This window comes from Pongo pygmaeus, chromosome 2 (genome assembly GCF_028885625.2).
Source record: "Pongo pygmaeus isolate AG05252 chromosome 2, NHGRI_mPonPyg2-v2.0_pri, whole genome shotgun sequence".
Taxonomy (NCBI): Eukaryota; Metazoa; Chordata; class Mammalia; order Primates; family Hominidae; genus Pongo; species Pongo pygmaeus.
The window spans coordinates 67,578,129-67,598,748 of record NC_085930.1 but is presented as its reverse complement, the minus strand read 5'-3'; the positions used below and the strand labels follow the sequence as shown (position 1 = coordinate 67,598,748).

Here is a 20,620-nt window from a genome sequence, read left to right as displayed (position 1 = left end):
AGTCCCATTCTGCAGAAGAGGATGTGTACCGAGAGGGTAAGTAAGTAGCGGACCCAGGGCTACAGTCCTTGTCACCAAAGGCTGAGTCCAGTGCTCCGTATGGCGCTTTCGGTATAAACTGAATCGATCAGGGATGCTCATGCAGTGACAAGCCGCCTTTGTGAATGTTTGTTCTAGTGCGTGGACCGACAAGAGTCAAACTAACTGAGCTGGTGGGGTGGGGTGGAGTGGGGGGTGGTTAGGATAACGCAGCAGGAATTAGAAGCAATATGACTTTATTTAGTTACTTTGGAAACAAAACCCCCCAAATAATGCCTGAACCCAAAGGTACATAAAAATGACCCAAAATAGTTTAGTTTAAAATAGATTTGAACATCACTTGTAGTTTCTTCCTCATAACATGAGTGCTTTCAGCTGGACAGTAGATTACAAAGCATCTCCGATCATGTTAAGGCAGATGATCAATCTGTGGCTGCATCTGTAACTCCTCCTGGGAAAATAATCCTGTTGGAGTTAGTTGGGGGCTCTTCCCAGTTGTTTGGTTAGTTGGCCCAGGAAGGGGCAGTCCTGGAGCTGGTGGGTGGGGAGCCAGGCCCCACCTGTCTTGTCACTGCTCGTTCTGCTGGCCCTCTGTCACTGACGCTGATACGGAGCCCTGGCCCTTGTTGACATCACTGATGCACACCCACTGCCCGTCAACTGACTCCTTCCACAGGGTCACCTGCAAGTCAGTGCATAAGCAGATTATCACGGGTCTGTGCCCTTCCCTCCGCTGTCCCCATCAAGAACCACTGCCCAGAGGCTTGTGGGTGAACAGAGCATGTCCCTCCTCCACTGAAATCCCACCAAAATGAGAGTCCAGGAATAAAAACTCACAGAAAAAAAGGAGTAACAATAACAGCAGCTGTGGATGATGATGTCAACACAGGATACTGTTTTCACCAAACTGTGACAGAGCTACAGCGAGAGGATATGGGGTGGCAGGGAGCAGGGTTTGCAAAGTGTGGTCCCCAGACCAGAGCATCGTCACCTGGGAGCTTGCTACAACTGCAGATTCTTGGGGCCTGGAACAACTGATTAAGAAGCTCTGAGGGTGGGGCTGGCAATCTGTTTTAACAGGTTTAACAACACTGCAGTTTGAAAACTACTGTGGTAGAGGAAGGTAACAGTTCAATATGTTGTTTCTACACTGAAGTAAACTGTATAAGAAACAGCTAAGAGCTGAAAAGGTTTGCCCCTGGAGAGGCAAACCTTTAATTAGGAGGCTGCATTAAAAAAAAAATCAATCTAGGCCGGGCATGGTGGCTCACGCCTGTAATCTCAGCACTTTGGGAGGCTGAGATGGGTGGATCACCTGAGACCAGGAGTTCAAGACCAGCCTGAACTGGTGAAACCCCGTCTCTACTAAAAATACACACAAAAAAAACTAGCGGGCACCTGTAATCTCCCAGCTACTGGGGAGGCTGAGGCAGGAGAATCGCTTGAGCCCAGGAGGCGGAGGTTGCAGTGAGCCGAGACTGTGCCACCGCGCTCCAGCCTGGACGACAGAGCAAGACTCAATCTCAAAAAAACAAAACAAAAACAATCTAAAGCTATGTACATATATTAGTTTGATTAAAAATGAAAATAAAGTTTTAAAATGAAAATAAAGATTTTGATTTTAAGAACTCTTGCTTTAGGGACAAACTATTCACTCAACACACTGCAGAATGCTCTGGGATCAAAAACATACTAAGTCCTTTAGGTAAGGGTGCTATGGAGACAGCAAAAGGAAACATGCTTATAAAGAAGGAAAGAGCAAGGAGACAGCAAAAGGAAACATGCTTATAAAGAAGGAAAGAGCAAGAAGCCTAAATACATAGTGATGGGGACCCCAAAACATTGCATGCACAGCCAGGCACTTGCTTACAGCCTTGTAAAAAAATCACTGTGGGCCTGCTTGAGGCAATCTGGGTCCCTTGGTCTGTCCTGAGTGCCATCAACCTGGGTTCTGGTCCTGACTCTGGCACTCACTAGAAATATGGCTTTGAGAGGGAGCCTGCTAGATCTTTCTGGGACCACTGTAGATGAAAGGGACCCTCGGCCAGAAAAGGTGCCTGCAGAGGCTCTCAAGATCTGCACGCCCATGTTCACAGCCACACTATTCGCAATAGCTAAGAGGTGGCAGCAGCCCAGGTGCCCTTTGGTGGAGGAGTAAGTGTAGAAACAGGGTGTGGGCTGTCTATACAATGCAACACTACTTAGCTTTACAAAGGAAGGAATTCTGACACATGCTACATACAGCATGGAGGAACCTTAAGGGCATACTGCTAGTGACATAACTCAGTCACAAAAAGACAAATACTGTATGATTCCACTTAGGTCCCTAGAGCAGTCAAATTCACATAGAAAGGGGAAGGGTGGCTGCCAGGGCTGGGGAGGGGCAATGGGGAAGGGAGTTACTTAATGGGTACAGAGTTTCAATTTTGCAGCTGAAAAGAGTTCTGGAGACCAGCTGCTTCTCTGCCTTGCCTGTGTTGGTTGTGCCGTGAGCCACACAAATGAAAGGTAAGACATGGAGCCAAAGTGGCCACTGGGAAACAGTAAAAGACCAACATAGGCAAGGGAGAGAAGCAGCAAGGACTGGCAGGATCCAGACCAACTCGCACTTCAGACGCAGAGCAGATGTGCCTGAAAACGCAGCACAGCCACTCCACGTGGAACTGACCCTGTGGCGTTAAGAGATCCTCTGTCTTATAGGGGAATTCAGCTGGGCAGATGGCTATGGCTTGTTACTGCTGCTTTTCTGCGGGTAGCTTTTTTTTCCTTCTAATTGTAAAATACACGTAACATAAAATGATCTTGGCCGTTTTTAACTGCACAGTCCAGTTGTGTGAAGTACATTTGTATCCCTGTGCAGCTGTCTCCAGAACTCTTTTCAGCTGCAAAATGCAAACTCTTTCAATGTACCCACTGTGTACCTACCTCTTACCAGCATAACAAGTATTCATAAACTCTACAGGTTTTTAAAAAGCCTTTTAAGTGTTACGGACAAAAAAAATCCCCAATCTTCTTTTGTTTATGGGTTCTTATACACTTGCTTTTTTGGCACAGTTAACTGAACATCACCATGAGGTGACCAAATGCTTAGTAGGGTGATGGGCCTGACTGGATCTGTCACCTCATAGTTTTGGGACCCCCATGCAAGTCAAATCGCCTCTGTCAGCTTCTTTCCTCATCTGTGAAAGGGGGACGTGTGAATACTAACCTCAGGGGCTGTGACATTAATGATGTAACTAAGAGGCACACTCAAAACGCAGTCCTGGCGAAGGCTCCTGCCCAGCCTGCAGTCAGATGGGAATGTCAAGTGCGCTCTCTAGTGGGTGGGGTGAAGACCAACAGGCCATGTCCACCATGCCGCGGGGAATGGGTATGTACCTTATTGTCTCCACCAGAGACAGCCAGGATGTTGGCTGTGATGGACCAGCTCACATGCCACACCACATCATTGAACTTGTGCAACAATTTAGGGGACCACGTATTGCTTGAGACATCATCACAAGTCCAAATGAACACACGACCGTCCTAGGAAGAAACAGGATAGAGTCAGGAGATGGAGTCAAGACTCCTGCGTTTGTGATGTCCTCCCAGTCTAGAGCCACGCGGCACCTCTCTGCAGGAACAGGGTGGGAGATTCAAAGGGGAGCCAAGGACCTCTGGGGTGTCCACAGCTTTGTTTCTGTCTCTTCACACTGGTTAAGAGTCTCCCAGATTTCTTTTCTCATCTGGGTTTCGGAGGTGGACTCTGTCTGCATTGCTAACTCAGATTTTCTCTGGGGTTTTCCTCATGCCTGCCAAGTCACTTCCACTGGCCGTCTATACTTTCTCAACTGAATGGTCAGAGCTCTCCAAAAACCAAGCTCCGAGAATGAGAAGGCACAAGTAAAAAAGCACAAAAATCTCAAACTTAGAACCAAACCAAACAGGTTCCTATGATGTGAAAGGCCTGGCTGGCTCCCTCTAGGGTGGTGGCGTATAACTGAAGGCTCACCCTTGGCCGTCCTTGCTGTCTGGGAAGGGTGGCTCGGTAGCTGAGCCTAGAATTCCCATCCCACCCCATCGTTGCTTGGGAACACTCGGAACTGCACCTGGGCACCTCGGCTCCCTAGTCTCATGGGTCAGAAGGGAAAATTCATCCCGAATCCGCCTCCTTCTTGGTGCCGGTTCTGTTGTAGCTGTCTCATCTCAGCAGAGGCAGGCCACTTGTGGCTTCTGACCAAGACTTCCCCACACAATGACCTGACTCCCTGTGCGCTGGGCCAAAGGTGCCTGTTGCTCTCCCTTTACCTTCCCAGAGGACTTTCTGCTAAGGAGACTAAGAGCTGATGGGCCTGACTCGAGACTAAATGACAAGGGATACTCTCATGGCCCTGGGCTGACCTGGGAGCAGCTGGCGATGGTGCTGGTAGGCAGGCCGATGGAGGGGGCCCAGGCCACATCTCGAACCCAGTCACTGTGCGCTTCTAGCTTCTGCTCCTCCTTCCACTGGCCGTCCTCCTCCTCCCTAACAGTGGGGACAGAAAGAGAATCAGCAGGGGGCCTTTCCCACACCTCAACTCCTCCCCAACCTAACAGGCTCTGCCTGGGGTGGAGAAGCGATTCCATCTTTCTTCTTTCATTCATGCAGTTTGTGGCATTTTATTCCCTTCACCCCAGCTGTTAAAAAAACCCTCCAGAAAATGCTGCTTCCACAACCAGAGAGTCAGCTTCAACAGCTGGGAATTAGGTGAACAGGTGTTGTGTTGTTTTTCAAGGATGTCCTCCGACAGATTGAAAACAGTATTTTACTGGCAGGAGGAAGAAAGGTGACCTTGTTTCTTGTGAGTGTGGCTGAGTCATGGTGAGTAGGGTAAAGGGTAGAAGTGTCCCCTCAAAGAGAAGGCCACACATCCCTACTTACTTCCACAGCTTGATGAGGTTGTCACAACCACCTGATGCAAACCTCTTGATGTAATTGGGTTTCTGCCCCGATGGCTGGTCTATGAGGCTTCCAGGTACAACAGCAGGGGCCCAGCTGACGGCATTGCAGCCAATCTGTAAAGATGGGACACATGGTGACTCTGCCTTGCAAGAGAACACTGCTTCCACAGACCCAAGCCTGCTGTCCCTCTCCCCTCCGCTTCTCAGGACTGGACTGTGTGTGAAGGCTGACATGAGGCACTCATCATGTGGTCCACTGCTCAGAATTTTCCCTCAAGGATCCCAAAAGTGTGTGCATTTTTCTGCAGTGTGCACTAAAAGTAGAAATTAAGAACTCCCACAAATTTAAGAAACAGGACATTTTTTAAACACATGAAAGAATGGTACATTGGAGATTTTTAAGAAAAATCTTTTATTATAAAGTAATAGATCAAGAAACAAAAATTCTGCCACCTGCCTGAAAAGCCCTGTCATTATCCCCTTCCTAATCACAGCTCCCTCCTCCACTATAAGTAACCACTGCCCTGACTTCTAACCCATTTTTCACCCATTTTATCACCCAAATGTGCATCCCTAGATACTATAGTTTAGTCTTATCCATTAAACATTTTTTTGGATGTTTTTTACATCTCCTACTTTGCAGATTCTTCCTCTGATTTTTTTCCTTACAATTTTTCTGCTGAAGAGAGCCTAGTCTCTTGGTCTGGGTTTTGCTGCTTCATACGCAGTTCAATATGTTCCTCTGAATTCCTGAAAACTGTCAGCTGGAGCCAAGACTGGACAGACTCAGGTGTGATCCCTTTGGCAAGACTAGAGCTGGTGCGTTCTCTCATCAGGAGGGATGTTAGATTGTCTCTTATATTAACAGCTGTCAATAACTCAGGCCTCTCTTAATTCACTGGGGCTTGCAAAATGGTGATACTCTAATTCCATCCCTTTGTCATTTATTCCATGGAATGCTCCAGATAGGGGGACTTCTCGTTAACTATTCAGTTACCCAGGGGTAGAGGTCTGGTATGGTTTGGCTGTGTCCCTACTCAAATCTCATCTTGAATTCCCACGTGTTGTGGGAGGGACCCGGTAGGTAATTCAGTCACAGGGGGCAAGTCTTTCCCATGCTGTTCTCATGATAGTGAATAAGTCTCGCTAGATCTGATGATTTTGAAAATAGGAGTTTTTCTGCACAAGCTCTCTTTTGCCTGCTGCCATCCATGTAAGATGTGACTTGCTCCTCTTTGCCTTCTGCCATGACTGTGAGGTTTCCCCAGCCACATGGAACTGTCAGTTCTCCATCCTCTTTCCTTTGTAAATTGCTCAGTCTCGGGTATGTCTTTGCCAGCAGCGTGAAAACAGACTAATACAAGGTCAAATAGGAAAGGCTGGATAAATGCTTGATTCTTTCTGAACTGGTTCTATCACTTTCCAAAGATGACTGATTCTCCTCTTTATTATTAACAAAAAAAAAATTTTTTTTTTTTTAATTGAGACAGGGTCTGTCACCCAGGCTGGAGTGCAGGCTGTTATGATCATGGTTCACTGCAGCCTCAAACTTCGTAGGGTCAAGTGATCCTCCCACCTCAGACTCCCAAAGTACTGGGATTATAGGTGTGAGCCACTGCCTTTTTTTTTTTTTTTTTGAGACAGAGTCTGGCTCTGTTGCCCAGGATGGAGTGCAGAGGCGCGATCTTGGCTCACTGCAACCTCCACCTCCCAGGTTCAAGTGATTCTCCTGCCTCAGCCTCCCGTGTAGCTGGGATTGCAGGTGTGTGCCACCACGCCTGGCTGATTTTTCTATTTTTAGTAGAGACGGGGTATATTAGTCCATTTTCACGCTGCTGATAAAGACATACCTGAGACTGGGCAGTTTACAAAAAAAAGAGGTTTAATGGACTTACAGCTCCATGTAGCTGGGGAGGCCTCACAATCATGGCAGAAGGCAAGGAGGAGCAAGTGACATCTCACATGGATGGCAGCAAAAAGGGAGAGAGAGCCTGTGCAGGCGAACTCCTCCTCATAAAACCATCAGATCTTGTGAGACTTATTCACTATCAAGAGAACAGCATGGGAAAGACCTCCTCCCATGACTCACCTCCCACCGGGTACCCCCTACAACATGTGGGCATTCAAAATGAGATTTGGATGGGGACACAGCCAAACCACATCATGGGGTTTTGCCATGTTTGCCAGGCTGGTCTCGAACTCCCGAGCTTAGGTGATCCACCTGCCTCAGCCTCCCAAACTGCTGGGATTACAGGTGTGAGCCACTGTGCCTACCCTGGGCCCAGCCTTTTAACCCTCATTTTGTCTTAGTTCTCTACAAGTAGCTATATATTTATGCTGAAGTCTTTGTAGTCATTTTTGTTGTGTGACTTGTATCCTCTAGTAGATTCCTCAGGAAGGGCTCCTAGAAACAATAGTCCCTGAATTCTTGCATATTGATAATAGTTCATATCCTTTACACTCGAAAGCTAATTTTAAGAACAGCTTTGATATGGTATAATTGACATAAACTGCATATCAAGTGCATGATTTGGTGAATTTTGACAAAAATATATCCTGTAGGATCATCACATCACCTCAGTCAAGATAAGGAACATGCCCATCATTCCCAAAAGTTTCCTCGGATCCCCTGGTAATCCATCTCCCCATTCTGCAGCCCCCAATCTTGGTGACCATGGGCCTGCTCAGCTGCATTTCCTAGATATTACAGCAGTGGAATCACAGTGTGTCCTTTTTCTTCTTTTTTTCACTCAGCATAATTATTTTGAAATTTATTCTTCATCTTATTGTGTCCAGTCATTTCTTTTTATTGCAGTCATTTCTTTTTATTGCTGGCGGTATTTCCAAAGTATGGATATATCACAACTCATCATTTAACTGTTGATGGACATGTGGACTATTTCCAGTTTTTGGCTATTAAAGCTGCTATAACGTTTTGTGTATAAGTCTTTGTGTGAACTTGAAAGTCAATTTTCCTGGTTATAAATCCTTGGCTCACACTTTCTTTCCTAGAATATTTTAAACATGTTATTCTTTTTTCTTCTGCACCAATCCTTACGATTGAAAAGTCTGACAATAAGCTAATTGTCTTTCCCCTTTACGTCACGAGGTTCCTTTTCTCTAGAACCCCCCAAAATTTTCTTTAAAGTCTAATAATTTTACTAGAATTATATCTTTTTGTTGGTGATGCTGGGTTGAATTTTTTTTTTTTTTTTTTAAGAGACAGGGTCTCACTATGTTGGCCAGGTTGGTCTTGAACTCCTGGCCTCAAACAGTCCTCCCACCTCAATCTCCCAAAGTGCTAGGATTACAGGCTGAGCCATCACGCCTGGCCTTGATTTTTTTTTTTTGAGACAGAGTCTTGCTTTGTCGCCCAGGTTGGAGTATAATGGCGCGATCTTGGCTCTCTGCAACCTCTGACTCCCGGGTTCAAGCAATTCTCTTGCCTCAGCCTTCCGAGTAGCTGAGATTACAGGTGTGCGCCACCACGTCTGGCTAATTTTTGTATTTTTAGTAGAGACAGGGTTTCGCCATGTTGGTCAGGCTGGTCTTGAACTCCTGACTTCAGGTGATCCGCCCACCTCAGCCTCCCAAAGTGCTGGGATTACAGGCTGAGCCACCGTGCCCGGCTATATTGTTAAGTGTGGGGTATGATCTCTCAATCTCAAGTTTCAAATCTTTGTTTTTTAATTTTAAGAAAGTTTCCTGGATTACTTTTTGGTATTTGTTCTGTTTTCCTTTCCAGGGACTCCTGGTATTCATATGTCTGACCTTTCTGCCTGTCTTTACTTTTGCTCAAAACCTTCTTACCTCTTCACTTTTTTGCTCTTGAAATGTTTCCTTTTTCACACTGTTTATCCTTTTCAGGCAGAATCTGCTGTGTTCATCGACACTTGCATTTCGTCTTAGTCTTTACTTCTGAAATGATTTTTAATTCTGATTCTTTCCTGAGTTCTGTCACCTTATTTCTGATTTTTAAAAAGTTGATTTACGCTATTCTCTCTTGTTTTGTATTGTTAGAATGTCACCTGGCTTGATTTGAAATAGCAGATTACAGCTTGGCTCGGTTATGTGGGCATGTCTTTCTAATGTGCTCTCATTGTCCGCAGGGAGGTTATTTTGCATATTCTTGTTTCTTATACAACAACTTTGCATGCAATTTCACTTCAAATACTTTTCTGTTATTTTTAGGTGAGATGAATTTTCCTGATAAGAAAGGCTCAGGAAAGTCTAAGCTCAGAACTCTCCCTCGTTTCTGTGTAGTGTTAAAAAACGTGGGAGATGGCTTTCAGGAGTTCCTGTCTTTGTTCCTCTTCCCCACATTGGTCTACATCGCATCCTTCCTTTCCTGTGTCCCTATCCAGCTCAACTGTGATTTCATTTCCTGCAGTTCTTCCTCCTGAGGGGCCCTGTCCCAAAGGCTTGCTCTGGAGGATCACAGAGCTCAGATTTCTTCCCGCCCCTTCAGCCTTTCTTATTGTGGGCCGCTTGCACTCACTCGGTGTTAGAGTGCAAACCCCTCCCAGTCATTTCTCCAAAAGCCCCCAGAAGATGCTCACCATCATCTTTGATTAGCAAAATGCAAATAAAAATCACAGTAAGGGACGGGTGTGGTGCCTCACACCTGTAATCCCAGCACTTTGGGAGGCTGAGGTGGGCGGATCACTTGAGGTGAGCAGTTTGAGACCAACCTGGGCAACATGGTGAAACCCTGTCTCTACTAAAAATACAAAAATTAGCCGGGTGTTGTGGCGTGTGCCTGTAATTCCAGCTGCTCAAGAGGCTGAGGCATGAGAATTGCTTGAACCTGGAAGGTGGGGGTTGCAGTGAGCTGAGATCATGCCACTGCACTCCAGCCTGGGTGACAGAGCAAGCCTCCATCTCAAAAAACAAAACAAAACAAACCCAAAAAATCACAATAAGATACCACCTCACATTCACTAGGACAGCTGTAATAAAAATGACAGACATATGTTAGTGAGGATGTGGAGAAATTAGAACCCTCATACACTGCTGATGGGAATGTAAAAGGGTACAATTACTTTGCAAAACAGTTTAGCAGTTCCTCAAAAAGTTAAACACAGAATTACCATATGACTCAGCAATTTCACACCTAGGTATAGACCCAAGAGAATTAAAAACATATGTTCATGCAAAAACTTATCTGCAAATGTTCATAGCAGCATTATTCATAAGGCCGAGAACATCCATCATCTGATGAATGGATAAAAAAAAATCTATATTCACAATGGAGTATTATCTAGCCATAAAAAGGAATGGAGTGCTGATACACGCTATGATAGGGATGAAACTTGAACTCATTATGCTAAGTAGGAGAAGCCAGTCACAAAAGACCACAGATTGTCTCATTCTATGTACAACTGATCCTCAATTTCATTTCATTATAATGTTGACAAGATTAAAAAAAAAAACAACTCCCAGCGGGGGCCCCTGCCTGTGTAGAGTCTGCGTGTTCTCCCTGTGTCTGCGTGGGCTCTCTCCTGGTACTCTGGTTTCCTTTCACACCGTAAAGATGTGCATGTTCGCTTCAATGGTACATCTGCATTGTCCCAGTGTGAGTGTGGGTGTGTGTGAGTGCTCCTCTGGTGGAATGGTATCCTGTCCAGGGCTGGCTTCTGCCTCATGCCCTAAGCTGCCAGGGCAGGCTGCAGCCACCTGTGACCCTGAACTGGAATGAGTAGATTAGAAAAAGAATAGATACAAATTATTGTAGAATTAAACTCATAAAATATCCAATAATCATACAGATGCATGACAGCAATGATGTGGCATTAGTCATATGAGCCCCCCACATTAGTTATTGTTGGTTTTTGAACTGTGTGGTGGTAGGAGGTAGGACGTTGATGTTCGCTTTGCAACCATTTATTCCTTGATTGAACCACCAACATCACGACCACTGTCACTCGCTGATTCACCAAAAGTTGGTTAAAGAATGACCTTGCTTATATTAATCTTTCTTAAATGTATGCATAGCTCAATACTTTTTAAAAGTTTTAATAACACCACTCCATTCCACAGGGTCCCAATGACTACTGCAGGGCATGTCACCCGGAGGCAACCATAGCTAAGGTGGCAATGAGCAGGCTGCTGCTGCACCAGCCCTCCCCTGCTTGGGAGCACACAAGGAAGCAGTGCCAAGCCCTGCCTGGGCTGAATGAGGCTGGTGCAGCCTGGTCTGGCTTCAGAGCAAAGAGGCTCAAAGCTGCACTACAGCAATCATGTCTGGTCAGCTGACCACTCCCTGGCCCACTGTCCAGCGGGGACCCTCCCCTGCCACCCTCTAGGGAGCCTGCAGCAGACACAGGGCAAGGTAGGTGCTCTCACTGCATGAAAGGCAAGGGCTGGACTCACGGTGTGAGCGTTGTTGATCTTCTTTACTTCCCATTGGCCTTCCCCGGTGTAAGTCAGCAGGGAGATGGCCCCATCCGAGCTCCCACAGGCCAGGATCAGGCCGTAGTCCTGGGGGGCCCAGCACACCGAGTTCACTGCGGGAAGAGGGAGAGTGCAGTGAGCAAAGCACGGAGACCGCGGCCCCAGGTCCCGCCTTCCACAGATTTACTGTTTTACTAAATTTCTACAAGAAACAACTGTAGGAGTCACCAGGGGATAGCTGTAACTTGGTCAACTGAGGACACTGAAAAAAACCCTATCACCTACTAATACCACGATTTCATAACCTACAGTCTATCTAACAAAAGTGGGTAGGACAACAATCTGAGAATGAAGGGTAGTCCTTAAAATGAATAATCCTGAAGAGAAACTCACCTGTCTTTTCTTATTTGCTTTTGACTGGCTTTAGGTCTTAGGGCCTTACTCAGCTGTGGACAGACTAGCAGAAAAGCCAACCAAAGCTCAAGGGACAGACAAGAGGGACCACGAGGGGCAGGGAGCCAGGGCTCCAGCCGGGACAGGGTCCTTTTTTACCCAGTGGTCCCCTCGCCTGCTCTGCTGCCATGCTCAGTGTACCTGAGGAGTCATGTCCCGCATGCTCGTGGCTCTTCTCCCAGGTGCCGTTTTCTTCTCTCCAGATAATGACTTTCCGGTCATAGGAGCACGATGCCAGGATGTTGCCGTACATGGGGTGAGCCCAGGCCACTTGCCACACAGGACCCTCATGACTACAAAGGGAGAGATAGGCCAGAGGAACCCACAGTGCCTCTGCAGGCTCTACTTTGGACAGAACTAAATGGCTCCCTGAGACGATATATCAGGGCAGAATTGCTTAAGAACTTCAAAGGGAGAGCTATACAATGCCATTTCAAAAGGGGTGCTCAGTGGACAGTGAGGAGCCTGAGGTCCTAAGAGGTTAAGCAACCTAAGGTCACAGAGCCTTTGAGAGAGAGTTGAGCCTCTGGGTCAGCCTTCCTGTCCTGGCCAGGCAGGAGCCTCACTTGCCCAGACTGCAGCCGGCACTGGCTATATGTACTGTCTACAGCATAGTCATTAATTGGTCCAGGGTTTCCAGCCACAAGTGTTCAGGAAATATTTGTAGACTGAATTGCTATTCATCCTTTCCGACGGTCAGCTTCCTGAGGAGGCATTATTGGTTTCATTTTGATGTTTTCCACTACTCTTTTAATTTGTTCGAAAGGCATGTCTTTCCCTTCTCTTCTGATCTTTATCCATTCTCCTGATAACAGGTACTATCTGAGCACATGCTCTGTGCCAGGCTTTGTACGGGGACCATTTCTCTGGCCCAGGGAAGGTTTTGCACCTTAGCACTCAAGAGGTAGAGTAGCATGGTAGAGTTAGTGGTTAGGAGACCAGACCCATTCTCCCATTCACTAGCTCTCGACTTTAGGCAAGGATATCTTTGTCTCTTTACCTGAAAATGGAGACATCAATAAGAATTCTTTCATAAAGTTTGGAACAATGCTTGGTAGAAGGAAAGAAAAAAGCCATTCAATACCCATTAGCTATTAGTGCTGCTCCTGGTTTACTCCTTCACCATGGGCTGCACACACTCAAGTCTCCTCCTCCCTCTGGCTGGGACAACAGGACATTCCCAGTCCCTACAAAGCTGCTGCTAATGAAACTGAGTAGATTCAATATTCCAACAACTAAGCACAGTTTTTACTAAGGGAAAAAAGAATGGGGTGGGAATTTTTTTTATCCCTCCAACATTTCACATCCTTTGAATTTAGGAAAAACAGCAGAAAGGACAGAGTCACAGCAAACATAACTGCCTTGGCCAACAAGCTGCACTGCAGCAGCTCTCTGCCTGCCTGGGGGGCTCCTGCATAGAGAAGCTTGATTTGACTCCTCAGTCACTTGATCGTTTGACACTGACAGAGGGGAACTTCTAGGCCCATTTCCCCAAATGGACACTGACTTAGTTTATGCTTTTTAATTCAGTTAACAAACACATGCTGAGCACCTACCTGTCATGGCTCTTAATCTTTTCTGTGCATTCTGGGGAAGGTTATGGACCCTCATCAGAATAATGTACAAAACACACAGAACTAGGCTTATAAAGAAAATTCAATTATAAATTATACAGTAATCAACTTTTTTTTTTTTGAGAAGGGTTTCGCCCTGTCATCCAGGCTGCAGTGCGGTGGCACCATCGTGGCTCACTGCAGCCTCAAACTCCTAGGCTCAGGCCACCCTCCCACCTCAGCCTCCCAAAGTGTTAAGGATTACAGGCGTGAGCCACCTTGCCTAGCCTGTTATCAAAATATTATAAAGCAATTTATGAGATAGTGATGCACGTACTTCTTTGTTAACACTTCAAGCAACAAACCCTAGCGGCAGGTCTAATAACCACTGTAATTTCAAAGTTGTGATGAGCAGAAGTGATATTTTGAGGTAGCTAAGTAACCGTGATGTGTGATGACAATATCTGTGACTTCTACTGGTGACAAAGTGACAGGCACTACAAATACTACTGAAGTTTCTGGCCTACATCCATAATTGAAGGAAATGCTAAATATCAGAGTCACTGAAAATGCATTTTTTTTCCCCTGTCCCAATTCATCAACCCCTGAACTCTATTCACAGAACCCTTGGAGGTCCATGGCACCCAGGCAAACCCGCAAATACGTGAAAGGCAGTGAGCTGAGGGAAAGCAGTAGAGATGTGGCCATAAAAATGAGCCAGGACTTCCTCAAGAATCTCAGTAGGGAGCAGGGCAGGTCAAACATTTGTAAATAATCACTGAACACCTGCCACGGGCAAACAGGCAAAACAATGGGATTTATAAAATGATAGCATTCTTATTCTTACGGTGATGCTTTTGTGACACTTTAGGTCATACTGGCTAAACCTGCACGAAATGGTACTGTTTACCACTTTTAAAAGTAGCAGTAGCTGCCTGCACTAAAGACTTACTGTGTCCTGGGCCCTGTGTCAGGGCCTTGCATGCACTAGCTGGATAGGAGGTAGCACTGGCCCAATTTTGAGGATGACCAGATGAAGGCTCTGAGAGAGAAACTGACTCACTTGCCCAAGGTCTTCTAGTGGGTACATATAAAGTGGCAGAGCTGAGATTCACACCTGTATCCACCTGTACCCTTAACAGCATAATCCCTGGTGACATCCGCTGAGGCCAGCCAGGCTGGCTGGGATCCCAGCGTCCTCTCCGCTAAATGTGCTTTGGGGTTGCTCTGAATCTGGGCTCCCATGCTTTGCTCCCACGCTTGAAGCAGGGCCTGAGAACCCACACCATTCCTGGAACCCTTCCCTGGGCTCACCAGCACTTACCCCCTGAGGTCGGCGATAAGGATCTGCCCTCCATTGCGCACATCAAAGATTTTGACGGACCTGTCTGATGAGCAGGTTGCCAGGCGGGTGCCATAGTAGTCCATCTGTGCGTCGTGCTGCAAAGGGAGGACAGCTCGGGAAGCCTGCAGGCTGTGTGGGTGGGTGGGTGGGGTGAGGGCCGTCACCACAGAATCTAGTTCGGACCGGAATCTCCCTGAAATCAATCTAATCTCAAAGTATCATCACCCTCAGGCAGGAAGCTAGCATGTGGACATTCTCACTTCACCAATGGGCAGTGTCTCTCTGAAATGGACAAAGCAAGCCATGCCCAGCTGGTGTCACAGACCCTTTACATACCTCAGGGAAGGGCCCTTCCATTCCTGTTCCGCAGGGTGGGTATGGGAGAAAAAAAGTTGGCCTAGCTGCCCTCTTCTTCCTCCATCCTCTCAGGCCCTACTCATTTCTTAGGCTCTGTGGGCTAAAGGGGAATAGCCGTGGGTTCAGCTCAGCCCTAGCACCTGATGCTAATGCATGGGAGCAGGCCAAAGGAGTGGGCCTCTGACTGCCTGGAGTCCCCAGTCAGGTCTTCTGTGATGCAGCTGTGGCCTGGACACAGGGTTCCATTCAGATATTTGGGCTCTTTCCAGCCCTGGCCCTGGATCCTTTGTGGACCTTTGTTTTGGGGTTTCTGTTCGACCTTTTCCCTAGTAGTGTGCCCAGAGCTTCCCAGACTTTCCACCCAAGGAACACAATGCCTTAAGTGTCGCTGCTCTCACCACCTGTGAACCGAATTCCTTGATGCTGACTGAGCATGCAGAACTAGGCTTGGCCCCTGCCTGCAGATACTTGTCCACAGGGTGATGGTCTCTGAGGCACCATGCCTGCTGCACCACTGAACACCCTGGTCCCTCCTGCTTGCTGGCCCTGCCTATTCCAATGGATGTCACTTTCCCCAGCTGTCCCACCCTGGGAGTTTCAGGACTATCAGCTGCACTCCCATGGCCACCAGGGGCAATTATGCCCATTCAAAGGCACTCATTCTGTCTGGCTCAGATGGAAATTCTCACCTCCCTAAGCAAGGAACACATCCTGATTTTTCTTTGAGAACTCCCTCCACTGTATCAGGCCTTGGTTTCTTGGAGGGCAGGCAGTACAGGAGTGTTTCGGAAGCACTTCTCATGCTTCTCAGTGGAAGGAGGCAGGACATAGTACCTTCCAGATCTAAATCCTATCTCCTTAGTTTACCTGCTGTGCAAACTTTGAAAACACTTTAGCTCCTTGAGCTTCAGTTTCCTTATCTTTATTATTTACCAACATCCTATGGGCCTTAGTTCCCTTATCTTTAAATAAGGCTAATGATAGCATCTGTCTCAAGGGTTGTTATGAAGGTTAAACAAGATGTTGAATGAAAAGTACGGCCAGCGCGGTGGCTCACGCCTGTAATCCCAGCACTTTGGGAAGCTGAGGCAGGCAGATCACCTGAGGTCAGGAGTTCGAGACCAGCCTGACCAACATGGAGAAACCTTGCCTCTACTAAAAATACACAATTAGCTGGGAGTGGTGGCGCATGCCTGTAATCCCAGCTACTCAGGAGTCTGGGGCAGGAGAATTGCTTGAACCCGGGAGGCGTAGGTTGTGGTGAGCTGAGATCACGCCACTGCACGCCAGCCTGGGCAACAAGAGTGAAACTCCATCTCAAAAAAAAAAAAAAAAAAAAAAAAAAAAGAAAAGAAAAGTACTTAGCATGGGGCCTGACACTCAGTGAGCATGCAAATGTTTGTCATTACTACTTGGCCTCATCTAGTTCTCAAACCAAACTCATACGAGTAGGTAGCATATCCATTATTTTTCACATAAGTAAATTGAGGCTGGCTCAGAAAAGTTAAGATATTGGCTAGGGAGTCTCAGATTGGGTCTTCCTGCCCATGATGCCATGCTATCTCCAAGGAGGTGTGGTCTTACAGCTAGACCACTTATGACTGAATCCAGAGAACATATACAACTCTGGGACCAGATAACCTCTCAGAAACCCAAAAGCAACTGTTGGTGGACAGGTTGTGAGGGCAAGAACCCTGACATGAAACGCTGTCAGCCAGCTGTCCTGGGTCTTGCTCAAAGGCTGCTTGGCCCTGAATGAAGCAGAGTCTGTGTTTTTCCTGCTGTAGACGTTAACCTCTGGACCTTCTCCTGCAGCCCTGTCCTCTTATATTGAGCCTTGTGTTTACCTCTCAGGAAATGCCCTGAGTGCCAACTTCTGCTTCAAAGGGCCTTGTTTGGCCTATTGTCTTGGTGGTTTGACTGGGCTCTGCCTGGGGCTTTCACTGTGGCTGCCCTCTGCCTTTGTATTGAGTCATCTTTCTATACTCTCTTCTTTTCACCCCCCTTTCCAGTGAGGCTAAGAAGTGACAGCAGGAGGAAGACAGGTGGGAAGACTATTGTCAAACCTCTGTACCCACTCAGCCTTCATCTGAGAGCAGGTTATTGTGTTGGCTGGAAGACTGACAGCCTAGAACTACAAAGTATTCCCAGGTTCCTCCCAGCAGAGAGTGACTAGACTGCCACAGTCCTGACAACTCAGAGGGCACTGCTGGGGAGCCTAGCCATACCCCGAGATTACAGACTGGTGGGCAACCACTGCAGAGCCACCCTGGATCCATGAATGATCAACAGAAAGGGGTAATGAAAACCCCAAATTGCTTCCATCCCACAAAAATGCCCATGTCCACAGCCCTCCAGGGAGGGTGATATTAATACTTACAATCATGTCCTCATGGGAGGTATCCACAGTGTTAATTACTGACACCTAGAACCAAAGATATCACTGGTAAATTAACTCATGGCAGTTAGAATACAACCATCTCAAGTTCTTGACTGCATTTGTTCACGCATTCATTCATTCATTCAGTAAGCATTCATTCTAAGTACCTTCTTTTTGCCAAGCACTGTGCCAGGAACTGGATATACAGACACAAATAAGAGGAACTTTTTGCCCTTGAGAAGTTCGCAAATAATGCTAGTGTTGCAAGATAAATTCTTTAATGGTGGTCGGTGCGTCCTGTAGGAGCCTGAGGGCTGGGGTGGTGGACAGGAATTGAGCCTTAGATGACGGGTAGGAATTTGCAGGTGGCACAGGGGAAAACACCAGTCCAAGCAGCCAAGCAGAGGGAATACACGAGTAGAGACAAAGAGGTCTGAGACAGCCTGACGTGTGTGGGGAAATGGCAAGCAGTCCTGGTTACCCTTAAGGGTGAGGAGAGGCCCCAAGGGAGCTACAGCTGGTGTTCCTTTCCTGGATGACAGAGCCTCTGATGTTCCAGGCAGTTTCTGCGTAACAGGGTTATTACTTCAGACTGGGAGACTTGATTCGAGTTTTTCCTGAGGCTGCTCCCTGGTCCATCACCTAGTGCGATCCAGAGTTGAACAGTTTGTAGGGCTGGAACATGGTGTCATGGTCATCACCCTCCTATCCATTCTTTGAGGTCCAGCTCAAAAAGGGCCACCCATCACCTTTCTTGAAGATTCTCAGATCTTCAAATGACTGGACTCTCTTGCATATCTTCAGCAAGGAACACATACAACACTTTATGCTGTTTCTTCTCCCCACTAGAAGGTGAGCTCCTTGGAGCCATGGTCTGAGCCATCTGCAGTTTCAAATCCCCTCAAATCATCCAGCACAGTGCTTTGCAAATAGAAGGAACTCAGTGACTATTTGCTGAATGAATAAGTAAATGAACAAAAGCTGTTATTTTTTTCTTTGTTCAGCCACTATTCTCTTAAATTGTTGGGATAGAAAAGAGGACTTAAAAGAAGTTTCAGTGTGGAACAGACATTTCTTACCATTTTCCCCATTTCATCTTTTCCAGCACAAGCCCTGTAGGTATAAAGTTTGACTTGTGTTTTCAGAAAGGCAGACACTGGAAGAGGATGGCTGCAAAGCAGTTCAAGAGGTACACACCAAGTAAGCACAGGTTCTCTCATCAAATTCTAGACTCTCTAAAAAACAGGTCCCCGAAGTCTGCAAAGGCAAGTAAGGACAATAAGGAGTTTCCTCCATGTGCCGAGCTGTATAGGTTACAAAGTGCACGGGAAGGCGGGGAGGGCAGGGTACCAAGGGCACACTCAATCAGAGACCTACGAATAACTAAGGAAATGAAGAAGCCCAGAGAAGAGAAAGCACTTGCCAAAGTCACAGAGCTAGTTCAAGGCAGAGCTGGGAAAAAAGCTCCATCCCCTAACCTTCCAACACCCAGTCCACAAAACTTCACTCCATCAGGCTGCCTGTCTAGAATGTAAAGCAGTTGTTACACTGAGTTCTGTAAAGCTGCGGATAAGTAGGTTCAGGAAGAAAGTTTACTGAGAGGTAGTTTCAACCAGGTTACCAAAGGACCTTAGAAATAATCAGCATTTAATTCTAACCACTCTCACCCACCAGTTAGGGTTGATGAACCATGCTTCTGAATGAGAGAGAGAGAGAGAGAACGGGGTAAGGAAAGAGGGAGGGGGAGAGAAAAGGACGGAAGGAAGGAGGAAGGAGGGAGGAAGGGAGAGAGAGAGGGAGAGAATGGGAGAGGGAGAGGAAGGGGGGAGGGAGAGAGAGCGGGGAGAGAGGGAAGGTGGGGGGAGAGAGAGAGAAGAGAGGCGGGGGAGAGAGAGAAAGGGAGAGGGAGAGGAAGCGGGGAGGGAGAGGGAGCGGGGAGAGAGGGAGGGTGGGGAGAGAGAGAGAGAAGAGAGGGAGGGGGAGAGAGAGAAAGAGAGAACTTCTTAGAGTACTTCTTCCCAGGGACCTGGTATTATCTGCTCCCTGTTAACACTTGCACTCAAAATAATTCACCTCTTTGAAATCAGATAATTAGTTAAAAATTCATTTAGGATGAGCTGAATGTCAGAGCATAAGAGCCTCAACTCTAACCTGCAATGGAAGAGCCAGAGGTGAGTGATTTACACCTAACCCTCTGCAGATCAAGAACACAGTGTTCTGATTTCTAGGTTCCTGCAGGTTCCCTCAAACCTGCTGCTGAGGCACACCCATGTTTCTAAAAGAATGCATGTACTAGATATTCCAGGCTCAGCCCAGATACTTCCATTCTTTAGTTCTCTTTCAGTCATTCATTCACTCAAGAAGTGTGGAGTGAATGTACACTGCAGATGCCACAGAGACTTAAAAAACCCTGAGCCCCTGCCTTCGGAAGATCGTTCAGGCCATCTTTACGTTTCCCGAGGTGCCCATCCTACCTGGGGGCCCTACCCCGAGCAACAGTTCAATCATCTCTGCTGGGAGATGCAGTAGACGGCAGAAAGGAATGGTTAGGAGGGTTCAAATCTCGGCTCTACTACCACTTAAGCAGCTGTGCAAGAGGCTCCACGTCTCGAACCTCAAGTGTCCTCATCTGTAAAGGGTTGAGAAGAATAGCACCTTCTTCACAAGGCTGTTAGCAGGCTGAGATTACGAACAATGCTGACGGCTCGGTATACAGCTGTTCCTCGTTTTGTTTTCAATTGTTGACCGAAGAGAAGGGAGACTGGCAGGAGATGCGGCAGCGGCGCGCCCCGCAGTCAGGGAGGTTCCTCGGCCTCACCTCTGGACTACCCTCGGAATGGTCCGCAAGGACGGGGCCAGAGTCCCCCAAATCTCTAAGCGGTGGAGGGGAGCTGAACGGCACCAGCCTGGGATTTGGGACTCAGCACGGCCGAGGAACCCGTGAGGGCCGCGACCGTGGCCTTCACCCTGCTCGGCCTCCTCAGTACCAACACTCACCATGATTGCGGCGGTGGCTGCTCCGGGTCTCGGACGTGGCAGCTCCCGGCGGCGCCTCGGAACAGCTCACTTCCGGCGCCGGGCCCGGCGGGCCGTGGCGTAGGAGCCTCCGGGCAGCAACGCGCTCGGCTCGCACAGCAGTTCCGCGCCTTCCAGAGAGCGCGCTCCGCCCTCCCGTGGCCC

At 47.4% G+C, this 20,620-nt stretch overlaps 1 protein-coding gene and 1 long non-coding RNA gene across 8 annotated transcripts; both read right to left on the bottom strand.

Annotated features, from left to right (window-relative positions):
* Positions 1 to 258: 258 nt before the first annotated feature.
* SEC13 (SEC13 homolog, nuclear pore and COPII coat complex component) lies at positions 259 to 20,620 on the bottom strand. Of its 7 annotated transcripts, XM_063661723.1 has the most exons (11): positions 20,438 to 20,470; positions 19,915 to 20,069; positions 18,520 to 18,697; positions 17,441 to 17,485; positions 14,683 to 14,798; positions 11,947 to 12,098; positions 11,332 to 11,465; positions 4,940 to 5,073; positions 4,420 to 4,543; positions 3,418 to 3,564; positions 259 to 721 (listed from the first exon to the last, which is right to left on the bottom strand). In XM_063661723.1, exons 3-11 carry the CDS (start codon positions 18,658 to 18,660, stop codon positions 608 to 610), a joined length of 1,107 nt encoding a protein of 368 aa, XP_063517793.1. In that variant the 5' UTR covers positions 18,661 to 18,697; positions 19,915 to 20,069; positions 20,438 to 20,470; the 3' UTR covers positions 259 to 607. The 7 variants fall into 7 exon arrangements, with proteins under 7 accessions (XP_063517793.1, XP_054337329.1, XP_054337327.1 ...); XM_054481354.2 differs by lacking the exon at positions 19,915 to 20,069 and having other exon boundaries at positions 18,520 to 18,553; positions 20,438 to 20,571; XM_054481352.2 differs by lacking the exon at positions 19,915 to 20,069 and having other exon boundaries at positions 20,438 to 20,559.
* LOC134739167 (uncharacterized) lies at positions 17,675 to 18,513 on the bottom strand. The gene is made up of 2 exons (XR_010125700.1): positions 18,190 to 18,513; positions 17,675 to 18,082 (listed from the first exon to the last, which is right to left on the bottom strand). It is a non-coding gene; the product is annotated as an uncharacterized LOC134739167 (long non-coding RNA).

Excerpts from the sequence above, each read along its gene's own strand:
- SEC13 (XM_054481352.2), bottom strand. The coding sequence starts at position 18,660 with ATGAGAGAACCTGTGCTTACTTGGTGTGTACCTCTTGAACTGCTTTGC. Across the intron at positions 14,799-17,440 it reads CCTCCCATGAGGACATGATT|CACGACGCACAGATGGACTA; the intron begins GTAAGTATTAAT and ends CTCCCTTTGCAG. Across the intron at positions 11,466-11,946 it reads TGCGGGACATGACTCCTCAG|TGAACTCGGTGTGCTGGGCC; the intron begins GTACACTGAGCA and ends CTCTTCCCGCAG.